The sequence below is a fragment of the Aspergillus heteromorphus genome (assembly GCF_003184545.1).
Source record: "Aspergillus heteromorphus CBS 117.55 chromosome Unknown BO70scaffold_6, whole genome shotgun sequence".
NCBI classification, from domain to species: domain Eukaryota; kingdom Fungi; phylum Ascomycota; class Eurotiomycetes; order Eurotiales; family Aspergillaceae; genus Aspergillus; species Aspergillus heteromorphus.
Window position 1 is genome coordinate 647451 of NW_020290411.1, and position 21663 is coordinate 669113.

The following is a 21663-nucleotide window of genomic DNA, read 5'->3' on the forward strand; positions in this document are numbered from 1 at the left end:
TTTGTTTGTTCGTGTCAAATATTAGGTGATGTCAGGGTGGGCTAATAAAGTGATAGAGCTGCAGTCGGAACCATGGAGGGAATAAGTGCTTCCGGGTGAGTTGTACTTTTGGAGACTTTTGGTTTCTTGTGTGTGGATGAGACGGATGTTAACTGATACAGGCCTGTTGGACTCACTACTGTAATTAAGCACGCTGTGCTTGGGAGATTGAAGCTGGATGGTGTGGTTTATGGACGGTGGGGATAACTGATATGATTTGAAGGAGTGATTGATGGCTGGCTGGTTAACCGGTTAGGTTGAGTGATGTGATGTGGAACTATGTGCTCGCTCGTTCCTATTGACGTCAACACAAACTGCTGTCTCTCGTTTTAAGTTAATCAATTGAGCTGCTTGATTTGTGATATGATTTTGTAAAGTGTGGCGACATCAGACAAGTAAGACGGAATTTATCAGTGCGAGAACATCGACGATCAGCAGTAACCCCGCTGCCACGAGGAATCGCGGACAGAATATCGCAAAGAGCATCAGATGTCGCCGCAGGAGACATGCCCAGAGCGCGGTCGAGACGGTCCATACAGCGTAGACTGTGCTGTGGGCGGATAGTAAACGGGCTGTGTGTTTAGCTGTGCTGGTGCTGGATGGCCCAGAGAGGAGAGGTACAGCGCATGCGGACACGATTGGCGCAGCGAATGTGTTCAGGATCACCATCAGTGGAGATAGAAAAGGCTGCCGGTCGCGGAATGGGATGTACGCGGCTTTCCACTGGATGCTGGAGAAGGTGGCGTTGTGGCCGGTGCTGGAGAAGTGCAGAGAGCCCAGGAGGGCGGCGATGGTGGGTTTGATGGGGGAGTTGGGGGCGAGGTGTCGCAGGCTCATGAGTTGGTGGTAGAGAATGGCCAGGGAGAGGCCACCCGTTGGGCTGCTGGTTAGGATGCTTGCTAGGAGCACTGCTGTGGTGAAGATGAGGGCTCGTTCAGTCGGTGACTCTGGTCGGGGCTTGAAGGCAAGACCCAGTCCGACCAGGGCAATAAGCAGCACCACTCGAGCTGTGGTCATGCGTAGTGTTTTGGATATCTCCTCTGTGAGGATACCGGCTAACCAGCCTTGTTCGTTAGCAGTCTCCAGGGTCCAGAATATGGTGTTGAATGCCAACGCAACGGGGACACAGATTGCAAACCAGGGTCGCTTTCTGAGACCAGAGCTCTGAAGGGTCATATTGGTGGTGTACAGCACGGCCACAGCGATCACAAATGGCATTGACAGTCGCCAGACGGCATTGCTCTCCAGTATATAAAACGAGGCCCTGCAGAACGGGAGCTGCTCTTCCCGACAGGCTCGAATGAGCGAGGCAGCCCGACTCAGCAGCATGAAGAGCATCGACTGAGACTGCTGTGTGGGCTTTGTATGCGCGCCGAGAGAGCACAATGCAAAGGTCGAGAGGAAGAACAAAACCACACGGTCCTCCCATATGGTGTAGGAGTTCGACGCAAACCCGATGGAGAGAAGCAGGGTGAAGGCCACTGCCTGCCACTCCCAGATCATCCAGAGTCTTCGGCAGACCCAGCCCGTCTGCCAGATGCGACTCACCAGACTGCCCATCGCAGCTCCCAATATCAATCCATCCACGATGGGACGACTGGAACAGCCCTCCACAGCGACATGAAGACCCTCAACCACGATCCCAACCATCCCAGTCGACACTCCCAGACCCAAGCCTCCCTGTCCATCAAAGCCCAAGAGAGCGACAACCCCCAGCAGCAACACCACCACCCCCTCCACCATCTTCAACACATCAAACTGGGCCCAAACGCTCCTGTAGCCCTCCAAAACACTCCCCTGATACGTCCTCAACCGCCCATACAGCTCCCTCAACGCCTCCTCATCCCCCCAATCCACCTGCACGTCCCCCCACCCTCCCCCCTCTTGTCCTTGTCCCTCATACTCCCTCACAAACCTCTCCATCTGCGCCGCAGCCAACAGATTCACCTCGACCAACCGCCTCCAATCCCCCGCGAAGACCCCCTCAATCGGGCGTCCGAGGTTATTGAACGGAATCGGCACCCCCAGCAACACCGCCAACGTCGACACCAGATCCACCTGCGGCGTATCCTCGACTCCAAGCCCCGCCCCAGCCCCATCCCCAAACCCCCCCTCCCGGGCAGTATACATCCACAGCGCGGCCCTCACCTCATCGTCCGTCTCCCCCCCATGATTCCCATTCTCATCCATGCCATGATCCCCCAGCACAACCAACAACACCTCCCCTCCCTACTTATCGCATCCACAGCCTCGACCACCTCCCCAACCACCCCATCCACCCACCTCAACTTTCTCTCCATCTCCACATGCCCCGCCCCAAACCGATGTCCCACATGATCGACGCCCAAAAAGTGCGCCACGATGACATCCCAGCCCTCCCCGCCCTGGTCCAAGCTCAACAACGACATCAACCCCCCATAAACACCCTCATCAACGGAATCCAGATCCTCAACCAAGAACGAATCATAGGGGCGTGAAAGCGTCGGATGGAAACTGCCGGGGAAGAGCTTGTCCCAGGTATCGTCGCCAAGGTGCACGAGGGTGCGGTTTGCGGCGAGGAGCTGGTGGATCAGGTTGTCTTCTGTGAGGGCGGTGGTGGCAAAGTTGGCTCCGGCTTCGATGAAGGTCGGGAGGGTGCCGGTGACGAGGGCTTTCAGGCGTTGCAGGGTGGTGGTGGGGGGTCGGCGAGGAAGGGGAGGTGGATTGTCTTTTGCGGGGAGGTGGTGGTGAGGTGGTAAGGGGTGGTGAGGGCGTTGTGGTATGGTTTGGGGATATGGGTATGGTGGTTGGGGGTGGGAGGGGATGGGGATGGGGATGGGGGAACGGTGAAGTCGTAGCGAAGGGCGTCGATTATCAGGATGACGGCTTTGGGGAAGGTGGGGGGGTACCAGCATTGTGGGGTTGGTTTTAATGATCTCGAGGATGTTGATGTTGATGTGGATGATGGTGCTGGAGAGAGATTTACCGGCGGATCCGCACAAGAGCTCTTCTCATCCAGAACCTGACGCGTCAGAAGGAATCCCTGCGTGAAGAAGTATAGGCCCGCTGTATGGACGAGACTATGGCAAGGAAGCAAGAGATGGTTAGCTTTCGGGAGTGGAGTGAGGCCCAGGGGCAAGTGGCTTACAAGACCCAGAGGAAGAAGAGGGATGGAATCCATCTCCTGGACGGCAGTGTTGATGCTGACGTTGATGTTGACGTTGATGTTGACGTTGACGTTGACGTTGAAGTCATTCTATGTTTGCGAATCGACCGCAGCGACTATCTGCGAAGAAAGAACCAGAACCATCCACATCCTCAGCTTCAGCGTCTACCTTGTCTTGTCCATGGATGCCATGAGGATTAATTACATCCCGGGCAGCTCTTCCAGCAATTGAGGGTGAAGGAATTGAATCAATAACGTCACACAGAGTTTCAGTTGTAGTAATGGACTGGACTCTGTGCAACCAACTGTAAGTAGTACCTCGCAGGCAGCATAAATACGATATCGACTGCTCACCGAATGTACCGATTACCGTCAAATACCGGGGTCCTCCAGCTGTGTTGTAAAGTACCAATACAAGACCTGCGTATTACCGATGTGACGATACATCTTCCCTCCCGCCCCGTATCCGTCCAGAAGGGGGGCAGATCCCTCCCCGATGCGGGAACTTTTGACGAGAGGGCATCTGGTTGGCGGCGCGATCTTACAGGTACGAGAGACATATCTTTCTGGTAGGTATTGTGACGGCGGGGACCTTGTCTTGTAGGAGGGATCTGGATGTGAAGTTAAGTTATCTGGGTAGAGTAGGTTTGTCGTGTACCGGGGGCGAGGGAGACGGGGATGGTTGGAGCTTAGATGGTGGATATCCGTGGATGGTGTTATGCTTACCTTGATGGCGGAGGGTATATCGCTGTCCGTCTGGTTTGGGAAACTGTTTGGGGGGTGGTGGTTGGCCTTTCTTGGAGGATTATGGAGATGATATGCTCAATCTGGTTTTTTGTATAGAGTGGATCTCTTGTTTGGATGTGATGAAGGGGACGAGTCTGTCTGGGATCTTGTAGAGTGGATATCTTGTTTGATTTTGTTTGATATCTTGTTTAGATATCCTGTTTGGGAAGATAATGTGAAAGAGGTGCTGGCTTAATTATGATGCGGAGAATACCAGCAACAGTACTAATAGATAGTGATAGTGGTAGTAGCAGTAGTAGCAAGTATTGATAATAGATATGTAATAACCCTCTCCTCTATAACTATCTACAACGCCCTCATACTCTAAACTCACCCCTCACACCAATATCAAAGAAACAAGCTAGATCCAAACCAAACAGCCATCATCTTCCCCCCTCCAACCAACCTAGGCACTAACCACTAACCTACCAACTCACCAACCCCATCTCCCTATCAAACCCACCCCTCAAATGCACCTCCGGCTTAACCACCTTCCCCTGCAACACCGTAAACCGCACAATATTCTCACAATCCTGCGGTCTCACCCTCGCCAACCAGATACCCTGCGCAGCGCCCTCGCCTGCCTTGCCCTGCCCTTCCTCTCCCTCTCCCTCTCCCTCCCCATTTCCATCCCCTTTACCACCACGAGCCCAACCCCCCTCCCCCCGCCGATAAACAATCACATTCGCCGCATACTTATGCCCGCCAACATGATTGATGAAATAGATGCCCACGCCGCCGGGCCTCTCGTCGTCCAGATCCCGGTACAGGCCCAGGGGCCGCAGATGGCGCTCGAACTCTTTGCGCAGGAGGGGCGCGGATTGGCCGCAGCGGGCGTCGCGGGTGCGGTGCGAGCAGAGGAGGATGATGGCTGAGTGGGGGCAGGGGCGGGATTGGAGGGGGAGATTTCTTGGGGGAGAGTGTCGGGGGAGGTTGGGAGAGAGAGAGGGGGGATGGTGGTAGCACCAAGGGGCGTGGTGGTCGTGCTCGCGCGGTTGACAAAGTACTTGATCAGATCCGGCGCCAGAGCGGGCGTGACCTGATCGATGATGGTGAAGTCAGGGAGGAGGAGGACGGTGGTGGGTTGTTTTCCGGGGTCGGCGTAGTGGTATTCGTCTGGGACGGGCATGTTGGAGGCGGAGAGTTTGAGTTTCTGCTTTTTTTGTTAGTATTTCTCTCTCTACATCCTTTCCATATATCAAATCATATCCCAGCTTAGTACTAGTAGTACTGGTAGTGCCGAGACCGAAATAGATACATAAATATAGCAGGGTAAAGCAGTATAAGTATCAGTGTATAACTCACCCCATTCCCCGTATCCCCCCCCAACCCCCCCTTCTCAATCGCCTCCATCACGCTCCCCTCCTCATCCGCGACATCGCGCACCCAATCCGACTTCCCCGTGGCAACAAGCACATGAGTCGCCCACCCATTCACATTCCCGTACATGTTATCCTCCTGATCGACGTCGAACTTGGCGGGGTATTTCACCGTGCAGGACGCGCAGTCGTGCAGACATTCTTCGCCGTCGATCGCGGGGTCGACTTTCGTGAAGAGCGCCTCGGCGGAGGGCGCTTGCTTGAAGTCTTCGGGGGAGGTTATCGCCGCTCTTGCTTTCGCTTTCGCTTCTGCGTTTGCATCGCTGCTGCTGGTGGGGGTGGGTTTGGGGCTGTCCTGGGGTGTGTCTGTCGGGGTGGGGGTGGGCGTAGGTGTGAAGAAGGACCGGCCGCGCTGGATGAAGGATTGCATGGTGATTTGATTTGTATTGTAGCTTGTAGCCTGTAAACGGAGGAGAGATCAGGTCACAAAGGGAGGAGGGAAGGGAGAGGAGAGGAGAGAAGAGGAAGAGAATGGTTTGCGCGCGGGCGGAGTCTGCCAATTTGCCAATTTGCCAGTTTGACAAAGGAAAAACGAAAGGACTGGAATGGAAATTCCGACCGATCTTATCAGTTAGTTATCAATCGCCTCCCCTCGTCTCACTTCTTCGCCAAGGAAGGACGGACGGAAAGCCACCCGAGTCGACATGTTAAATGTTATGCGGCTGTCGGGGGCGCTGCCGGAGCTCCGATTGGGTGGATGGCGGGAGGTCACGGCTTGGCTGTCGCAATCGAAGGTGGGGGGTGGGGGGTTGCGCTGGACTCAGCGGCGGCTCAAGGCCAATGGGAGACGCGATGTAAATAATAGTTTGGTTTGCTCATTTGCGTGGAAATCACATCTTCGTTTGATATTCACACTATGTAGATAGATACGCTGTACGGATACAGGATTATGCGGTTGAGATGGATCATTGGGTTCTTTGTTGGCTGTGTGCGCGGGGGAGGGGGGGGGTTAGAGATGGGTCTGCAGTTTGAGATATTATTAATGTATTACTATCTATCTATCTAGTTAGGTACAGTCAAGTCACTCTATTGATGGTCGGCGCTGCCACCATGTGTGAATGCGTAGGGTAAATCCGACGGACTCCGCGTCTCGACCAAGCGAATGACACTCCCCCCTGACCCTGACCCTGACCCCGAAGTACCAGACGCGTTAGACTGGACTTGTCTAAGCGAGCGCATGGATGGCGTCCGCGGCGGTGCGCGTGAGCCGTGAGTCTGATGACGTCTCGACCAAACCGGCGACCAGCGACCGTGTTTCCCATCCCAAGTGGACGAGGCGTTCGACGGCTGCAGACTACCATTGCTGCGGCCGCGTTCAATGCTACCGCCATCGCCATCAGCATCAACCTCAAAAGAATCCACCGTATCGGTCTCTCCTTCCTCATCCGACGGCCCGATCAGGGACTCGCTATCAGCTGTCCTCGAACTACCCCCCCTCAACTCATCCAACACCCTAGGATCCAACCCCTTCATGCCGCGCAACAGCTCCGCAAACACGTGCATCAGGGTGCGGAACTCCTCCTCGTGCAGCTCGCGCGCCGAGAACCGCGCGCGCTCGTACAGAGCCACGAATTCCGCGCCGATTTCTGCGGGCTGAACCACGTTCAGTCCCGTCAGGTGCTGGATGTATCCTCTCAGGCCCATGGAGATGGGTCGACGGAGGACGCCGACGACGCGGGTGTCGGGGACGGATTCCTCGATGCCTGGGAAGGGGGCGCGGAGGGCGCGGTGGGTGGCGGTGAAGATGGGGTCCGGGGGCGCGAGGGAGACGGCCTTGGCTTCGATGAGGTGGGGGAGTTCGTGGACGACGGTGCGGTAGGGGAGGTCGGGCAGGTCCGGGCATCCCGGGGAGGACCAGCCTGGGTGTTCGATGTCGCCCCAGGGCGGCTGGTCGTGGTCGACGAGGAGGGATTCGTAGTCGGAGAAGTTGAAGCTGTGCGCGTCGGAGGCGATGTCGCGCGGTCGCGCTTGGTAGGCGATGATGGCGCTATGGGCGAGGCCTTCCTTCACCAGTCGGCGCACGCTCTTCCCCACGTCTTCTTTCTCGACGGGGATCCATGCCTTTGGGATCCCGGACAGCACGCTGCGGTTGGTGTAGATGCGCGTCGAGTAGATTAGGACGGCGAGGAGGAAGGTCACGATGTAGCCGCCCGTGATGATGAAGATGTTCGTCAGTCGGCTCGTGATGTAGCATTGGTAGATCGCGTCGGCGGGGGTCAGGATGATGAGGAGGAATAGGAGGAAGGAGAAGCAGGTGAAGACGGTCGTGTGGAGAACGCGGTGCACATTGACGGCCATGGTCGCGGGCACCACATGTTGCGCACCCTCCCTGTTCTTTGAAGTGGAGTGGTAGAAGTGATCGATTGCTTGGGATAGGGATGCGACCGGGGATGAACAGCGGGCCGGTCACGTGATATCAGATGACGGCGATGTCGGAGTGCTCTGTAAGGGATGGAGATTCGATTTCAGTCGTTTAAATTGGTTGTTAATGTTGAATTCGAAACAGACATCACGATTAATGTAATAGGCTCTCCCTACGTCACGCTATTCTATTGATCTACGTATGCATAAACCCCTCAGTCATCCTGGACAGCGACCTCATCCTCCCACTTGGGCTCGAACTGGGCGCGAGCGCGCTTGATGACGCGCTCAATGCCGTCCAGACCCATCTTCAGCACGTCCATCTTGGGGCCGTAGCTCAGACGGACGAAGTGGTGGCAAGGGCTGTCGAACAGGTCACGTCTGTGGGCGGGGTTCAGGTCGAAGAAGATACCGGGGACGACAATGACCTTCTCGGTGAGGAGGGCATTGAAGAAGTTCAGTCCGTCGGAGAGGTTGGCCTCCTTGGGAAGAGGAGGGTCGAGGGAGGTCAGGTCGAGCCAGATGTAGAAGGTCGCCTGGGGCACATCCTGCACGCGGAAGCCGATCTCGTGCAGACGCTGGAGAACGTAGTCTCTCTTCTCGCGGAAGTGCACCTGCAGAGCCTGCATCTCCGCGCGCACCAGGGACGGCTCGAGCATGGGGATGGCGGCCTCCTGGAAAGGCACGTTGGCACCGCCGTCCAGGTAGGAACCCGCGGAACCGAGGGCGTCGACGAACTCCTTGGGGCCGACCACCCAGGCGATACGCCAGCCGGGCAGACGGAACCGCTTGGTGAGACCGTCGATCAGAAGCACATCTGTGAGAGTCAGCATGGCAGGACAGCACCTGCGGATTCGGTGGACCGGGGGATTTTTGGGGGGGGGAGCGAACCATCCTTGTTGACGTCCTCGACGTTGGTGGCACCGCTGATGGTCGTTCCATCGCAGTCGGTCGTGTAGTTGTAACCACCGTAGAACTCGTCCAGGATCAGCGTGGCGCGGTCTCTGCAGATGTCCTGAATGCGGGCCAGCTCGTCGCTGCACACGAAGTGACCGGTGGGGTTACGGGGGTTGGAGGTGAGGAGCACGGAAGTTCCACGGGCGATTTCCTCGGCGATCTTGTCGGGGTGGATGTGGTAGTGGTCATCTTGAGCGAGAGGGATGGGGATAGGAGCGATCTGCGGTCGTCAGCCATACGACGCCCATGTACCATGTCCATGCTCACTTTCACGGCCATTCCGACCGTAGGGATCCGTTACTCACGTTCTTGAACAGCGACAGCATCTCCGAGTAGGCGGAGTAATCGGGGATGGGGAAAGACAGGTAGGAGTTACCCAGGATGGCGGCGATACGGATCAGACCGGCACGACCACCGGGGACAATGCAGACATTCTCCCAGGTGTACTGGCTCTCCTTGCCCTGACGGTAGTGTTCGTTGTAGAGATGGGCGACGGCGGCGCGCAGAGGCTTGATACCGGCGGTCGGGCCGTACTCGCGGGCGGCGGAGGTGATGGGGATGGAGGTGGGACGAGGGAAACTGCCCTCGATCTCGTCGTCGGCTTCAGGCGCACCCTGGCCCAGGTTGGCCCACGCGTGGGGGTCCTCGGCGTAGCCATGCTCGGTGGCTCTCTCCGTGCACCAGACGACACCGGTTGAGGCACGCGAGGCATCCAGACCGGCATGGGGACGGTGACCTTCGTGCGCGCTACGGAACTGACGGTGGGTTTCGGAGCGAAGTTCTGCAGTGGGGGGGGAAGAAAAGGAGGGGTTAGCTGAGGCTGTATTTTTTTTTTTGTCTGCTTATCGCGAGGAATGAATTCAGGAGGGAGATGCGGAGGGAAGCAGGGCAGTACCGTTCTCTGACAGCTCCTTGCCGACCGAGAAACGGCGGCCGGAGGGACGGAGGATGCTCAGGCGACGTCCGGAGAAAGACATGATGCTTGAATGCTGATTGCTGCTGCTGCTGCTGCTGCTGCTGCTGATGCTTGGCGAGTCTGGGGAAGTATGGATCGGGGATCGAGAGGATAATGGAATAAATAGAAAAGAAAAATAAAAAAAAAAGGCTGAATAACTTCTTTCTCAAACCCAAGACACGACGTGGAGCAGGGAGAAGAGGCGTGGCAAGAAAGAAGAAGCAGAAGAAGAAGAATTTAATAAGAGATTTTCTGGATGCGAGTGAGTGACCCCAACAACGGCTTCACCTTCTTCTTCTCAGACAGCCTTCGTCGCTAGTCTCCTTCCCCGCCCTATCACCGCCGCTCTCTCTCTTCAGTGTCTCTCCACCCACATCATCATCATCATCATCGGCATCATCATCATCATCGGCATCATCATCACCATTCTAGATATCCACCATCCATCATTTCCCCCCCCCCAAAAACAATAGTCCCATCCACCCACCACCAGTCAAATCCCCCCAAACAGGACCCCCCGCAGGTCACTTCACAACCCACCAGATAGGTACAAAGTATATGGATCGCAACCATCCAATAATCCCGCAACTGCCGCCAGCCAACACCCGTCAGGCGCTCAGTCACTCACTCACTCACTCAGTCAATTCCTCCCTCCCTCCCTCTCTCTCCCTTCCCGATTCGAATCATTTTCAGAAAATGCCTCACTATGGGACCAAATAGATACAGTACGGAGTACTCCGTACTAAGGCTCCCTCCCTCCCTATCACAATCACAATACCCAACCGTGACGGTCCGTCCAGACCAGACACACTATCTATCGAGGTATCTATCTACTCTCTGCCGTCTCCGTCCCGATCGCCACGACGGCTCCAGTGCAGTAGTGGGCTGGAATTGGACTGGACTGGACTGGACTGGGCTGAGTAGATACTAGTGGGTGGTTTGGTTTGGCTTCGGATGGGATCCGACACCGACACCGACACCGGGTCCAGTTATCGGCTCAGGACTAATCGATTCGTTGTCCACTACTTACTATATTATGACCATGGATGATAATAGTAACAGAAACAGGAACAGGAGGCGAGGCGGTGGGATCATTTCTTCTTTCTTTCTTTTCTTCATTTATTCATCATTTTTTTTCTTTCTCATCGCTGGAGAATAACTATAGGTACTTACTTACCTACTGGGCAATTAGTACGGAGTACTTTTCCCGAAGAAGTACCCCCTGACGAATGACCGCACCATTGGCCCCTGTTGCTGTTGCTGTTGTTGCGGTTGCGTTTGCGCTGCTCAATCGGAAGTCCGGCAGATGAGTTCTCATCTGTCTCACTCTCATCGGCTGGAGGCCAGACCCCTTTCGTGCTGCCCCCCCCGTGAAGTGAGTGAGCCTCTCTACCTAAGTCTAGTGTGTGCCTGCCCGAGATCCACTCTGTTTGCCATCGATCCGTGGAATTGCGCCGTCAGGTACCTGAGGACTTAGGCATCAACGCTGCCCGTCTGCCTACCTGTCTGCCTGCCTGTCTACGTTGTCTACCTATCTAAGTATACTTGCTATCTATCTACTCCGTACGTACCGATTGACTACCGTGTCCTATTGCCTGACTATCACACATCTTGGTACCTACTCTTTACGAATCCTAGAATCAGATGAAGATAAAATAATATAAAAAAGTATTTTTGTTTGCATATTATACGCTTATAGGCTCGAACCCAGCACCCATATCTAAATGTGTCGTATCATGGACAACAAGACCAACAGAAACAAAAAAAAAAAAAAGAGAAGACAGGACCACAGCGGAACAAGTACAACCCAACCCGGAGCGAAATGCAGGATCACTGTACAGCTCGTCTCTGCTAACCAAAACCCGGCCCGCTCAAAAACAACAGCGGTATACATACATACATCATGCAGTCATCGTAGATCAGATCAATCAAATGGAGAGTCGTCAACATGTCCCGGAGGGAGAGTGATTGGAGGGGGGGAGGGAGGGGGATGGAGGAGTTTCACATAAAATCGACATGGCCCGGGCCATTTCCACACAACCGGGCGCACCGTGCGAGGGGGGATGTCTTAAAAGAGGGGGGGGGGCATCGACCCGACTTGTCCTCATGCTCCGCTCCCCCTTTTGTCCGTGGAAATAGAATCAATAGCCTCGCAACTTGTCTCATGCCAATCCAGTTGGAAGTGAGTTCGGGGGTGGTGAACCAAGGAGACAGCGCCGGCGGCGACGGAGGGGATGGCGGAGGTCGCGTCTGCGTCTCTTCCCAGCCCGCCGAGGGGAGCCCGCGGAACGAACCGATGCAAACAATTCAAGAAGGAAAACAGGATGGAAGGATGTCGCGCGACATCGTGCTACTGGAACAGATCTCATTGCTCCAGCCCTATCATATCTAAGTCTCCACCGCCTGGCAGTAAAGCTGAATCTCCCCTACTTGGCCGCGAGCGAGCATGTCCCGCTGTTGCTCGCGCCACTCCATGAACGCCAGCTGCACCGCCTCGTCGCTGTCGATCGTCACGAAATCCCCGTCTTCGTCGCGGTAGCGCAGCCGCACCGACTTGCTCCCGATGGACCGGTGCGTGAACCGTGCCAGTTTGGCGTCCACGCGGTCGATCAGGGACCGGAACATGATGTTGCTGGCGATCACCAGCGTCACGTAGTTGTCATCGAAGTTCACCTTGACCTTGAGTTGCGTGGGCATGAGAGGCTCCTCGTCCGGCTCGTAGCTGAGAGGGGAGGTCGGCTGGTCGCCAGCCGACGTGCCGGGGCGGTGGTCGGAATACTGGGGCTCGTGGAAATGGGTGGGTGTCATATGTCGCTGGTCGGGATGTTGCTGGGAGTTGGAAAGGTGGTTCGCACTGGGGATAGGCAAGTTGCCGTTGGTGGGGGAGTTGGTTTGGCTTCGGTTGACCGGCGCCTTCATGCTAGCCATGTGCGCCGGGATCGGCGGGACGGGCACGTTGTCGACGGTCTGCATAGTGTGGGCGCCCATATAACGACGCATTTCCGGGTTGTGAGCATGGATGTCTGGACTGCTCGCAGACCGCATCCGCGCGATGCCGTTGGCTGCTTGCGGCCCGGACATCGGAGGGAGAGAGGGCCGTTGGGCAGCCCGTCCGGGGGCACCGCTGAAGAACGTATTCGAATTGGGTCCATCTCTCGACGTCGCACGCGACAAGGCCGGCGCAGTATACCGGGCGTTTTCCTCGTTCCAGGTGTTGGTCGGCGTCGTTTGACGACTGCTGCTGGTGTATGAGAATCCCGTGGACTGAGAGCTGGATCTGGTAGATGCCGTGTCGGCGACGGGCGAAAAGTACGAAGGGGCATTCCTCTCTGCCGGTGACATGCTGCCGCCGGAGAAATGCGTGTGAACTGACAGACTCGGATCGGGGACGGCGAAGCGCGGAGGACGGCCGACGGACAAGGGCGGCGGCGGGCCGGAGCCCCCGCTCCCTCCTGTCGCGGATCGCGTTCTGAGGCTGGTGCTGGAGGCATTGCGACTCATTGGGAACTCTGAGAAGAAGGCTGCCTCCTTGGTTGCGGCCTGTTCCTCGTCGTTTTCCAGGTATGGGTTCGGCATATTGGTCACGGACTTCATGTAGGTGAATTCGGTCTCCGAAGTGCCGGTGTTGCGAACGTTGCGTTGCTCAGTCTGGATGAGCCGCTGGGCGTCAATGTCGTTGGCCCATTTGCGCATAATGCTCTCGTTTTGGTAACGGATGATGAAGTTGTCAACAACGTTCGGGTCTCCCTTCCAGAATATCTGGATCCGGTACGAGCCTGTCGCAGAGTGGTCATGTCAGATGCGGCCCGGATGGGAGGAGAAGGGTGTTGCATACCTGGTTTGGGCATGCAAAGGACATCCGTGACATTTGCCATGTAGATGCGACCTTTAAGCTGGAGCCGTGCTTTGCCCCTGGCGGTCGTGGCCGGTTTGTCTTTGCCCAGGTTTAATTTCGACTTTTGCTTATTCGGGTTGATGTCTTTGCAGCAGAGCAGGATGCGCTCGAAGAGATAGATGTGATACTAGGCGTAAAAGTCAAACGTTAGCAAACATTCTCGACGAGATTGGGTATATTACAAACCTCTCTTTCAGAGTCCTTTGCGCTATCACCCTTAATGACCGAGAAGGTGCCGAAGCGAAGAAGATCACCAAATGCTTCGATCTTCAGGGTCTTCCAATCGTCCACGCGCTCAGCAAGGTCTTTGACGGCTGTCTGCAAATGTTCTTTGTCAATCGCATCGTTCGCGGAGTCGAGGACAGACTGAATGGTGTCGATTGCCCTTTGGATATCGATACGAAGATCGGGGTTTTCTGTTTGCTTGAGAAGTTCCTGTGTACCGGTCAGTAACGATCGTGAACGTGATCATAGGCCGAGGATCCTCACCCCTAGCATCAAGGGATATTTGGTCAACCGTTGAAACGGTTTAACGAAGAATCCGTTCAAGGTTGCCGGCTGTGCCACCATCTGGAGCAGATCCTTGGAGCGCGGGGCCTCATGGATCTTGTCCCAGTCTCTGAGACAGACCTCGTCGCAACGCATCTGATTCGCGATGAATGGTTCATACTGCGGGAACGCATCCTCGTGCTGTATGAATAGCTCGCCCCAATTCTGCCTCTCTTCCGGTAAGGCGTAGTGTTGTTCTATGCGGATGAGGAATCGCTGAGCAAAGTCGAGTAGATTATTCAAGTTCAGGAAGATCTGGTGGCTGGCGTCACCGGTCAGGGCACCGGTCTCCTCCAATTCCTTCTTGAGCGCCTGTAGATTCTGAAGGTGATGGACGTAGTCGCGCTCCGTTTCCAACAACTCCTTGAGGATATGTTCGCGCTTCGTGAGCTTGATGGTCCCTTGCGCGGGAGCGCGGGAGGCGTCATCGGACGGTCGCTTCAGCTGTCCCTGCATCTCCAGGATGTCCAGAACCAGATTCACCATCTTGATCACCTTGGTAAAGCCGGTGGTATTTTCGCCGTAGAGATCCGTGATCAGGAAGCAATCTTGCTGGGGAAAGTCCAGCTTTTGCAGGGAGGCTTGCAGGAACTTGAAGGTGGCGGCTTTGGGACGCTTGGCCTCAGCGACTTTCGTGGTATCGATCTCGAGGTACTCTTCCGGACCGGAGGCATTGTAGATGGTCAACAAGGGGTATCCTGTCCGCAGGCAATTCCATAGCGAGGCCACGGGGTCGGTGTTTCCCTGCGCCATGTCCGCCTCTTCCATCTCTCGCATGTGGGGTTCGAAGTTCGGGACCTCGGCCAGGCGCTTCTTGAGGTTGACACACGTCTGATACATCGACTCACCGCCGCGGCGGTTGATGATGTTGTCCTCGGCGATCGGAGCGCCACTCATGATGACGGTCTCGGCCATTTCGACGGGCGGCCGACTCGGACCGGAGGGAGTGGACACCGACAACAATCTGGGGGGCGAGGTGGCTTCAAATCTGCACAGCAGACCGGCGGAGGGCGAAGGTGGAAAGAAATGACAGGCGTGGTTGCACAAGGATCAAGTCGAGCATGGATCACTGAATGCGAGCCGGTGGACCGATGCGGGATGGATGGAACAAGCGAGCAGCTAAGAAACCTTAGAGTGGAGATCGTGGTACGTTAACTATCCCCAAAGCTGAGTCAACCGCGAGAAGGTCTTCCGTGTCTCGACTCTCGCCGCAGAGCCGTCGAACGCAGGCGATGATGAATAAATACCCTGGTCGAGCGAAATTGCGCGAGGACGGAGGGGGGAGGGGGAAGAAAAGGATGTGTTTTTTTTTTTTTTTTTTTTTCTTTCTTGTTTTAAAAATTGCTGGGCTGCTCTTTTAATAGCAATTAGGAGTGACCTCTGGCAGATTAAATCTCCGGCCCTTGCTGGCAACAGCGCCCCTCCAGATTAAAGGATGGCAAAAAATGCGGACCCAGAAAAAGGGAAAGAATCGCGAAAAAGAAAAAAGAAAAAGAAAAAAGCTGGGAGTGGGGGTTTGCGGCTGCAGCCAGGCAAGCGCAAGCACGTAGATATAGATAGTATCGGGCTGGAACCAAAGGGAGGGAGGATCCAGGTTCCGAAGAGGCGGGTTTTGCCCCTCAACGGCGAAAGCTGAAGCTGGAGACTCGGAGACCGATGGGAAAGGGAGAGAGTAGATAGCGTGGATGGGAAAGGTTCCAACGGGACGGGAAGGAAGGGCAGAAGCGGAGGGAGACGGGGGGGGATGGAAAATAGACCCGGGAAGGAGAGAAAGGAGGGAGAATGCGAGGAAGCAGAAGAACCAAAGAACCCGAAAGAGAGAGAGAGGGAGGAAGGGAGAAAGACGGGGGATGGAGACCAAAGATGGGGACAGCAGAAGACAGTCAGTCTGGTTGCCCGGTTGGGTGGAAGCGCGCGTCAGTGGACGTTGACAGTGAAGAACCAGAAGGAAGGACGGGTGGGATAAGGGGGTGGATGATGGTGGTGTGGGTTGGGGTTAATTAGTTGGTTAGTTTAGGGAGGAAGAGAGAGAGAGAGAGAGAAAGGGAGAGGATAAAGAGAGGGGGGCGCCAAATACCGGAGAGGGAAGTATGTATGGATGGAGGGATGGCATCAATGGAACACTGGTGAATCAGGATGTAGGACGGAGTATCAAATTGATCAGGATGGATGACGGGCAGAAGAGATATCCCGATATCCCCTACACAACCACACAACTGGTAACTAGTACTCCGTAACTATGGCCAGGAATGCAACAGTAACAGCAACAAGGAGGAAGATCCATCGGTCCCAGGAGATCGGTCTTCAAAGTTCAAGGCCTCATGATCCTGAGTCTTCTTGTCCCATGTCAATTCATTCCAATGCAAGCCCAGGCCGATTCAACAGCCAGAAAAAAAAAATCAAAATCAAAATCAAAAAGCTGGGGTTTGGGGGCCAGTAGGGATTCGAGAAGGAAAGGAAGGATGATATTGGCCACTGCCGCGGCTGCATGAGGGCTCCTCTCACACCAACTGTTTGAGGTTGTGACTAGTTCGGGGGTAGACAAGACTCCGTCTGTCCTATATCCACTTCTTCTACAACCCAATTCAAAAAGGATCGGTCTCTCCCTCGTCCGTCCTTCATCCTTTGATGCTGTACTCCGTGTTCACCGCGTCTATCTCCGGTAGTCAGGGAGGGATACAGATCCAGGTGTTTGCACATGCGTGCGTGCATGCATGCATGCATGCATTCTGGTAGTACTCCGGACCTACATACATACTGTACGGGCACATACCTCCCTTTCTCCCCGGGCAGGCCAGAGGACACGAACCAGATTCGAAGTGTTGGCCCAAGCATAGTGTTTTGCTCCTTTACTATATAGCTTCAGCATATGTCTTGCCGTACGGAGTACCTACAAAGTAGTAATCTGCTATTCCGTACTGCCTCGATATGTAGTGTGTATCTAGACTGGATCCGTCTCCATCAGACCCTGGAGAACAGTGTGCCCATTGGCTGCGCAATTGACAGAAGTGGGTGTCGACCAGTTTCAGGGTGGGATGACGATGATGGGATGATCCAAATCAGTGCCTGACGGATCCTTCTGGAGTGCAATAATCATCCTCGGAGGGGGGATGCAGCAGACATCACTAGTTGGAGGTACCTTACAGGATTTCTACATGGAGAGTAGATACAGACAGTACTTTGTGCGACGCCCTCCCAGGCATCGCAGGCATCGCAGGCATCGCCAGCATCGTAAGGTACCGGTATCATCGGCGTAAGTTACATACCGCCTCCCCTTGCTGCGGGTGACAACTTGGACATCAACACCACCTGGACCCTTGGATATACTAAGGTACTAGGCTACTACCGATGTCTGTGTAACGCTGCCCATCATCAACAAAGAAATCTCACCCGATGGCATCTCCACTGAAGGGATCGAAGATTCGATTCCCCGGAAGCCATCTCTAGTCAATTTGTTTCTGTAGGTCCCGGTAGTACGACCTCCGTACTCCGTACCGCGATAGTATACCGTGCCTGCCTGTTCTGGGCTGAGAGACTTCCCCCCCCCCCCCCTCCGGTAAATACGCGTACGCGGTACCTCCCATCTGACGTGACAAGTCACTCGGCCCCGGCGTAGTTGGTCGCCGACTTTGATCGATCACCAAGCCGACAGCTTCATCTCGTCCATCTCCAGCTCGTCATGGCCTTCTGACTGCCCATCGCCTCTTCTTGCCCGGCTTCCCTCCCGTCTGCATTTCGCCTCTCCCCCCCCTTTCATGTGGTGGTGCCAAGAGCGCATCACGTCCGGCTTCTAGAGGGAAAGGGTGGTCCAGCCCACCTCTTTTCGTCATAGGATACCACTACCACCCGACTGCCCTTCCTCAGAGCCCCAGTCGGCCCATCATTCCCTGTTTCGCCCCTCCATTCTGACGGAGCAGTTGCAGGGGAAAGGAGTCTGAAGAAATAGAGGCCGATAGCTGATCAAGGGACTACTCATGGCGAGAGACACCGCGCAAACTCCGACCATCCCTCGTCTCCGGCAGCTTCAGGGCACCGCCAGCTACCCCCCCGAGTTGCCTGCCCCCTCGCTCGCTGCTCCCTTCAAGCTGGACGAGGGGTACTCCGATGAAACCAGAAGCCAGTCCGACAAGGAGGTTCTGAATCCGTCCCCGGATGATGTGATGCCGCTCCCCGACTGGGTTCTGGCTCACAGCGAGACCGAGAGAGCTGGTGAGATTCACCCCCTACCCCCCTCCCCCCGATCCCCCTCGACCCGCGCAAGGCGCCTCCTCGCCTGTTTAGTAACCGGGTGCGATCGTCCGAGATGCTGACTGCTGCTGGTGTTTCACGTAGAGCTAGCCTACACTCTCCTCCGGACCCTGCGCGCCTCCACCGTCTCCTCGGTGGTGGAACGGCTGGCGCCTCTGCTGCATATGGACCCTGTGCTGAAGCTCCCCCCGGAAATCACCTCCGAGATCTTTTCCTACCTCGACCCTTTGACCCTCCTGACGGCGTCCCTGGCCTCACGCGCCTGGCGTAGTCGCATTTTCGACACCCGCCTCTGGAGAGACCTCTACATCGGCGAAGGCTGGCGGGTCGACATCGATGCCGTGAATACGTACGAGCAGGAACATTCCGGATTGTCCTCCCCCCAACTCCGGAAATCTCGGTCGAGATATGCAGACCCCGATCTCGGGGAACCGAAACAGAAGAAACGCGTACCTCCCAGCTGGCTGGACTCTCGAGTAACAGGATCCCTGGACAATCACGCGCCCGTGCGGGGAAGTGCCCTGCAGGCTACGGCAGACGCCGATACCGAAGGGGACCACCTGATGAGTGATGCTTCGAACGACCGGGGCACACTGTCTTCTCCCGGGCACCAATCACCCACCTCCGGCAGTCGGTGTGAGTCCCAGTCAAACTCTGGTCACTCAAAGTCAAGCGTACAGGCAATCACAACGACCTCCCATCGCTCGAGCTCCTCAATGCTAGTCAGGATGCCCAACGGTGCCGCCAAGATCAACTGGCCGCACCTTTATCGGCAACGAAGGCGACTGGAGGAGAACTGGGCTAAAGGCCGCTTCACGAACTTCCAGCTCCCCCACCCGTCCCATATGGAAGAGGGTCACCAGGAATGTGTCTACGCGATCCAGTTCACGGGCAAATGGCTGGTCAGTGGCAGCCGGGATAGGTCCGTTCGTGTCTGGGATATGCACACCAAGCGGTTGTGGCACCCGCCTCTTCTAGGTCACACGAAATCGGTTCTTTGTCTCCAGTTCGATCCTCGTCCGTCCGAAGACATTATCATATCCGGGAGCAGTGATAAGAATGTCATTATCTGGCGCTTCTCTACAGGAGAGAAGCTCCACGAGATTGCCCCGGCCCATGACGACTCTGTTTTGAACCTCCGATTTGATGAACGGTATATCGTTACCTGTTCCAAAGACAAGCTCATCAAGGTCTGGAACCGGCGTCAACTCTCGCCGGTGGATAAGGACTATCCGAGTGTTTCCCAGGGCTCGGGTATTACATACCCATCGTACATCGTCGACACGCGCGAGATTCCCTCCCCGATCCTGGAAGCCGAAATCGCCAATAATCACATCCGGACCTTGTCACCTTTTTCACTCCTGATGACCCTCGACGGGCATACAGCCGCAGTAAATGCTATCCAGCTGAATGAAGACGAGATTGTCTCGGCCTCCGGCGACCGCCTAATTAAGATTTGGAACCTCCGCAGTGGTGCCTGCAAGAAGACCGTGGTGGGCCACGAAAAGGGCATTGCATGCGTCCAGTTCGACAACAGGCGCATTATCAGCGGCAGCAACGACGACACAGTCCGCATCTTCGACCACGCCTCCGGCGCCGAGGTAGCTTGCCTCCACGGGCACGGCAACCTCGTCCGGACAGTCCAGGCTGGTTTTGGAGACCCCCCGGGAGCCGAGGAGGCTCTACGGCTGGAAGCGTTGGCTGTCGACAACGAGTTCCGTGATGCTCAGCGTTCCGGCGCGAACGTCGATCTTGGCCCTGGTGCCCTCCGACGCGCGGGTTATCACCAGAACACTCACGGATCCCGAAACCCTATAGACATCAAGTCCCTCGGAGCGAAGATTCCCCCGGGCGGAGGCGGAAGCCAGTGGGGACGGATTGTGTCAGGCTCATACGATGAGTCCATCATCATCTGGAAGAAGGACCCCGAAGGTCGCTGGGTTGTGGGTCAGCGGCTCCGGCAGGTCGATGCCGCCGCCAACGCCTCATACGGCGACTTGGACACCGCTGCACGCCACGCAATTGCACGGTCGAACGCCTTTGCCCAGCAGGCGCAAATCCAAGCCGCAGCCGCAGTCGCAGCCGCAGCCGCAGCACAGCAACAGGCACCGCCTCTGCCTACCACTAACTCCACCACCACCACCGACCAACAACAACAACGACCAGCAGGAGGAGGAGGCTCGAGATTCCAACACCCAGCCCCCCCAGCAACATTCAACCCATCCCCTCTGGACATCCCTCACTTCCCTCACCCAGTCCACCAACAGCAGCCGCAACAACCACAACCACAACCCCCAAACAGACCTCCTCCCATCCTGAACCCCGTCCTCGCGGCCCATCTCAACCACCCCCGATTGACCCGCGTAGCCGGTGCCGCCCTCCCGCCCACCTCCCGCATCTTTAAACTCCAGTTCGACGCCCACAAGATCATCTGCGCCAGCCAGGACCCGAGAATCGTGGGCTGGGATTTCGCGGCTGATGACGAGGAGCTTCGGGAGGCGTGTCAGTTTTTTACGGGGCTGTGATTGACTTATCTATCTATGAGGATGCTGAAGACATACTCATAATTCTCATTATGTTATAGGGCTGGGTGAGGTTGAGGTTGAGGCTGGGTGGGTAGTGGTGGTGATGGTAGTGATGGTGGTGATGGTAGTGATGGTGGTGATGGTAGTGATGGTGGTCGTAAAGTGACATTTTGACGGCCGTGTGGATCGATACGTCTTTCTTTCTTTCTTTCTTTCTTTCTTTCTTTCTTTCTTTCTTTCTTTCTTTCTTTCTTTCTTTCTTTCTTTCTTTCTTTCTTTCTTTCTTTCTTTCTTTCTTTCTTTCTTTCTTTCTTTCTTTCTTTCTTTCTTTCTTTCTTTCTTTCTTTCTTTCTTTCTTTCTTTCTTTCTTTCTTTCTTACTTCATTTCTCTGTCCCTTTTTTTTATTCTCATTATCTTGAACATCAATCGGTGTATGTGAAATGACTCACTCTATGGCTTCGTCTCATTTCATTCCACTTCTTTTCCATTTCTTTTCCTTTCTTTCCTTTCCTTTCCTTTTCTTTTCTTCTCTTTCTTTCATACCTATCCATCTATTTCTATGACCTTTTTGCCTCTTATACTTTTGATACGTCTACGTCTACGTCTATGCCAGTGTCTATATTGCATCCCCCATGTTCTCTCCCGCTGGCTTATTGGGTCGATTCCCTGGCTGGCTGCCTGGCTGCCTGGCTGCCTGGCTGTCTCACTTTCCACGGGTAGAAGTCCACATGGCAAGTTCATATGTGCTTCTTTTCCATTTCTTTCTCTTTCGGGCTTTGTTCTCTTTCGGTCTGTTTATAGTTCGTCTATTTATTTCTCTGCT

The 21663-nt window shown here is 55.4% G+C and overlaps 5 protein-coding genes across 5 annotated transcripts; 1 reads left to right on the forward strand and 4 right to left on the reverse strand.

Annotated features, from left to right (window-relative positions):
* Positions 1-177: 177 nt before the first annotated feature.
* Positions 178-3468, reverse strand: BO70DRAFT_385856 (GPI ethanolamine phosphate transferase 3). Its single transcript, XM_025545774.1, has 4 exons — positions 3167-3468; positions 3019-3098; positions 2298-2746; positions 178-2268 (listed from the first exon to the last, which is right to left on the reverse strand). The coding sequence occupies exons 1-4, from the start codon at positions 3271-3273 to the stop codon at positions 427-429; spliced, it is 2478 nt and encodes an 825-aa protein (XP_025401472.1). The 5' UTR covers positions 3274-3468; the 3' UTR covers positions 178-426.
* Positions 3469-4395: 927 nt separating this feature from the next.
* Positions 4396-7647, reverse strand: BO70DRAFT_369579 (uncharacterized protein; the record flags this gene model as incomplete). Its single annotated transcript, XM_025544687.1, has 5 exons — positions 4396-4577; positions 4611-4841; positions 4937-5123; positions 5276-5618; positions 6428-7647. 5 exons carry the CDS (start codon positions 7645-7647, stop codon positions 4396-4398), a joined length of 2163 nt encoding a protein of 720 aa, XP_025401473.1.
* A 139-nt stretch (positions 7648-7786) lies between these two features.
* BO70DRAFT_421431 (pyridoxal phosphate-dependent aminotransferase) lies at positions 7787-9644 on the reverse strand (the record flags this gene model as incomplete). The annotated part of the gene is made up of 4 exons (XM_025547535.1): positions 7787-8527; positions 8602-8887; positions 8973-9448; positions 9563-9644. 4 exons carry the CDS (start codon positions 9642-9644, stop codon positions 7926-7928), a joined length of 1446 nt encoding a protein of 481 aa, XP_025401474.1. The 3' UTR covers positions 7787-7925.
* Positions 9645-12010: 2366 nt separating this feature from the next.
* BO70DRAFT_287815 (Rho family guanine nucleotide exchange factor CDC24) lies at positions 12011-14981 on the reverse strand (the record flags this gene model as incomplete). The annotated part of the gene is made up of 4 exons (XM_025539257.1): positions 12011-13398; positions 13458-13644; positions 13704-13952; positions 14007-14981. 4 exons carry the CDS (start codon positions 14979-14981, stop codon positions 12011-12013), a joined length of 2799 nt encoding a protein of 932 aa, XP_025401475.1.
* Positions 14982-18040: 3059 nt separating this feature from the next.
* On the forward strand, positions 18041-20839 carry BO70DRAFT_287119 (F-box and WD domain protein; the record flags this gene model as incomplete). The annotated part of the gene is made up of 2 exons (XM_025539224.1): positions 18041-18275; positions 18399-20839. 2 exons carry the CDS (start codon positions 18041-18043, stop codon positions 20837-20839), a joined length of 2676 nt encoding a protein of 891 aa, XP_025401476.1.
* Positions 20840-21663: the final 824 nt, after the last annotated feature.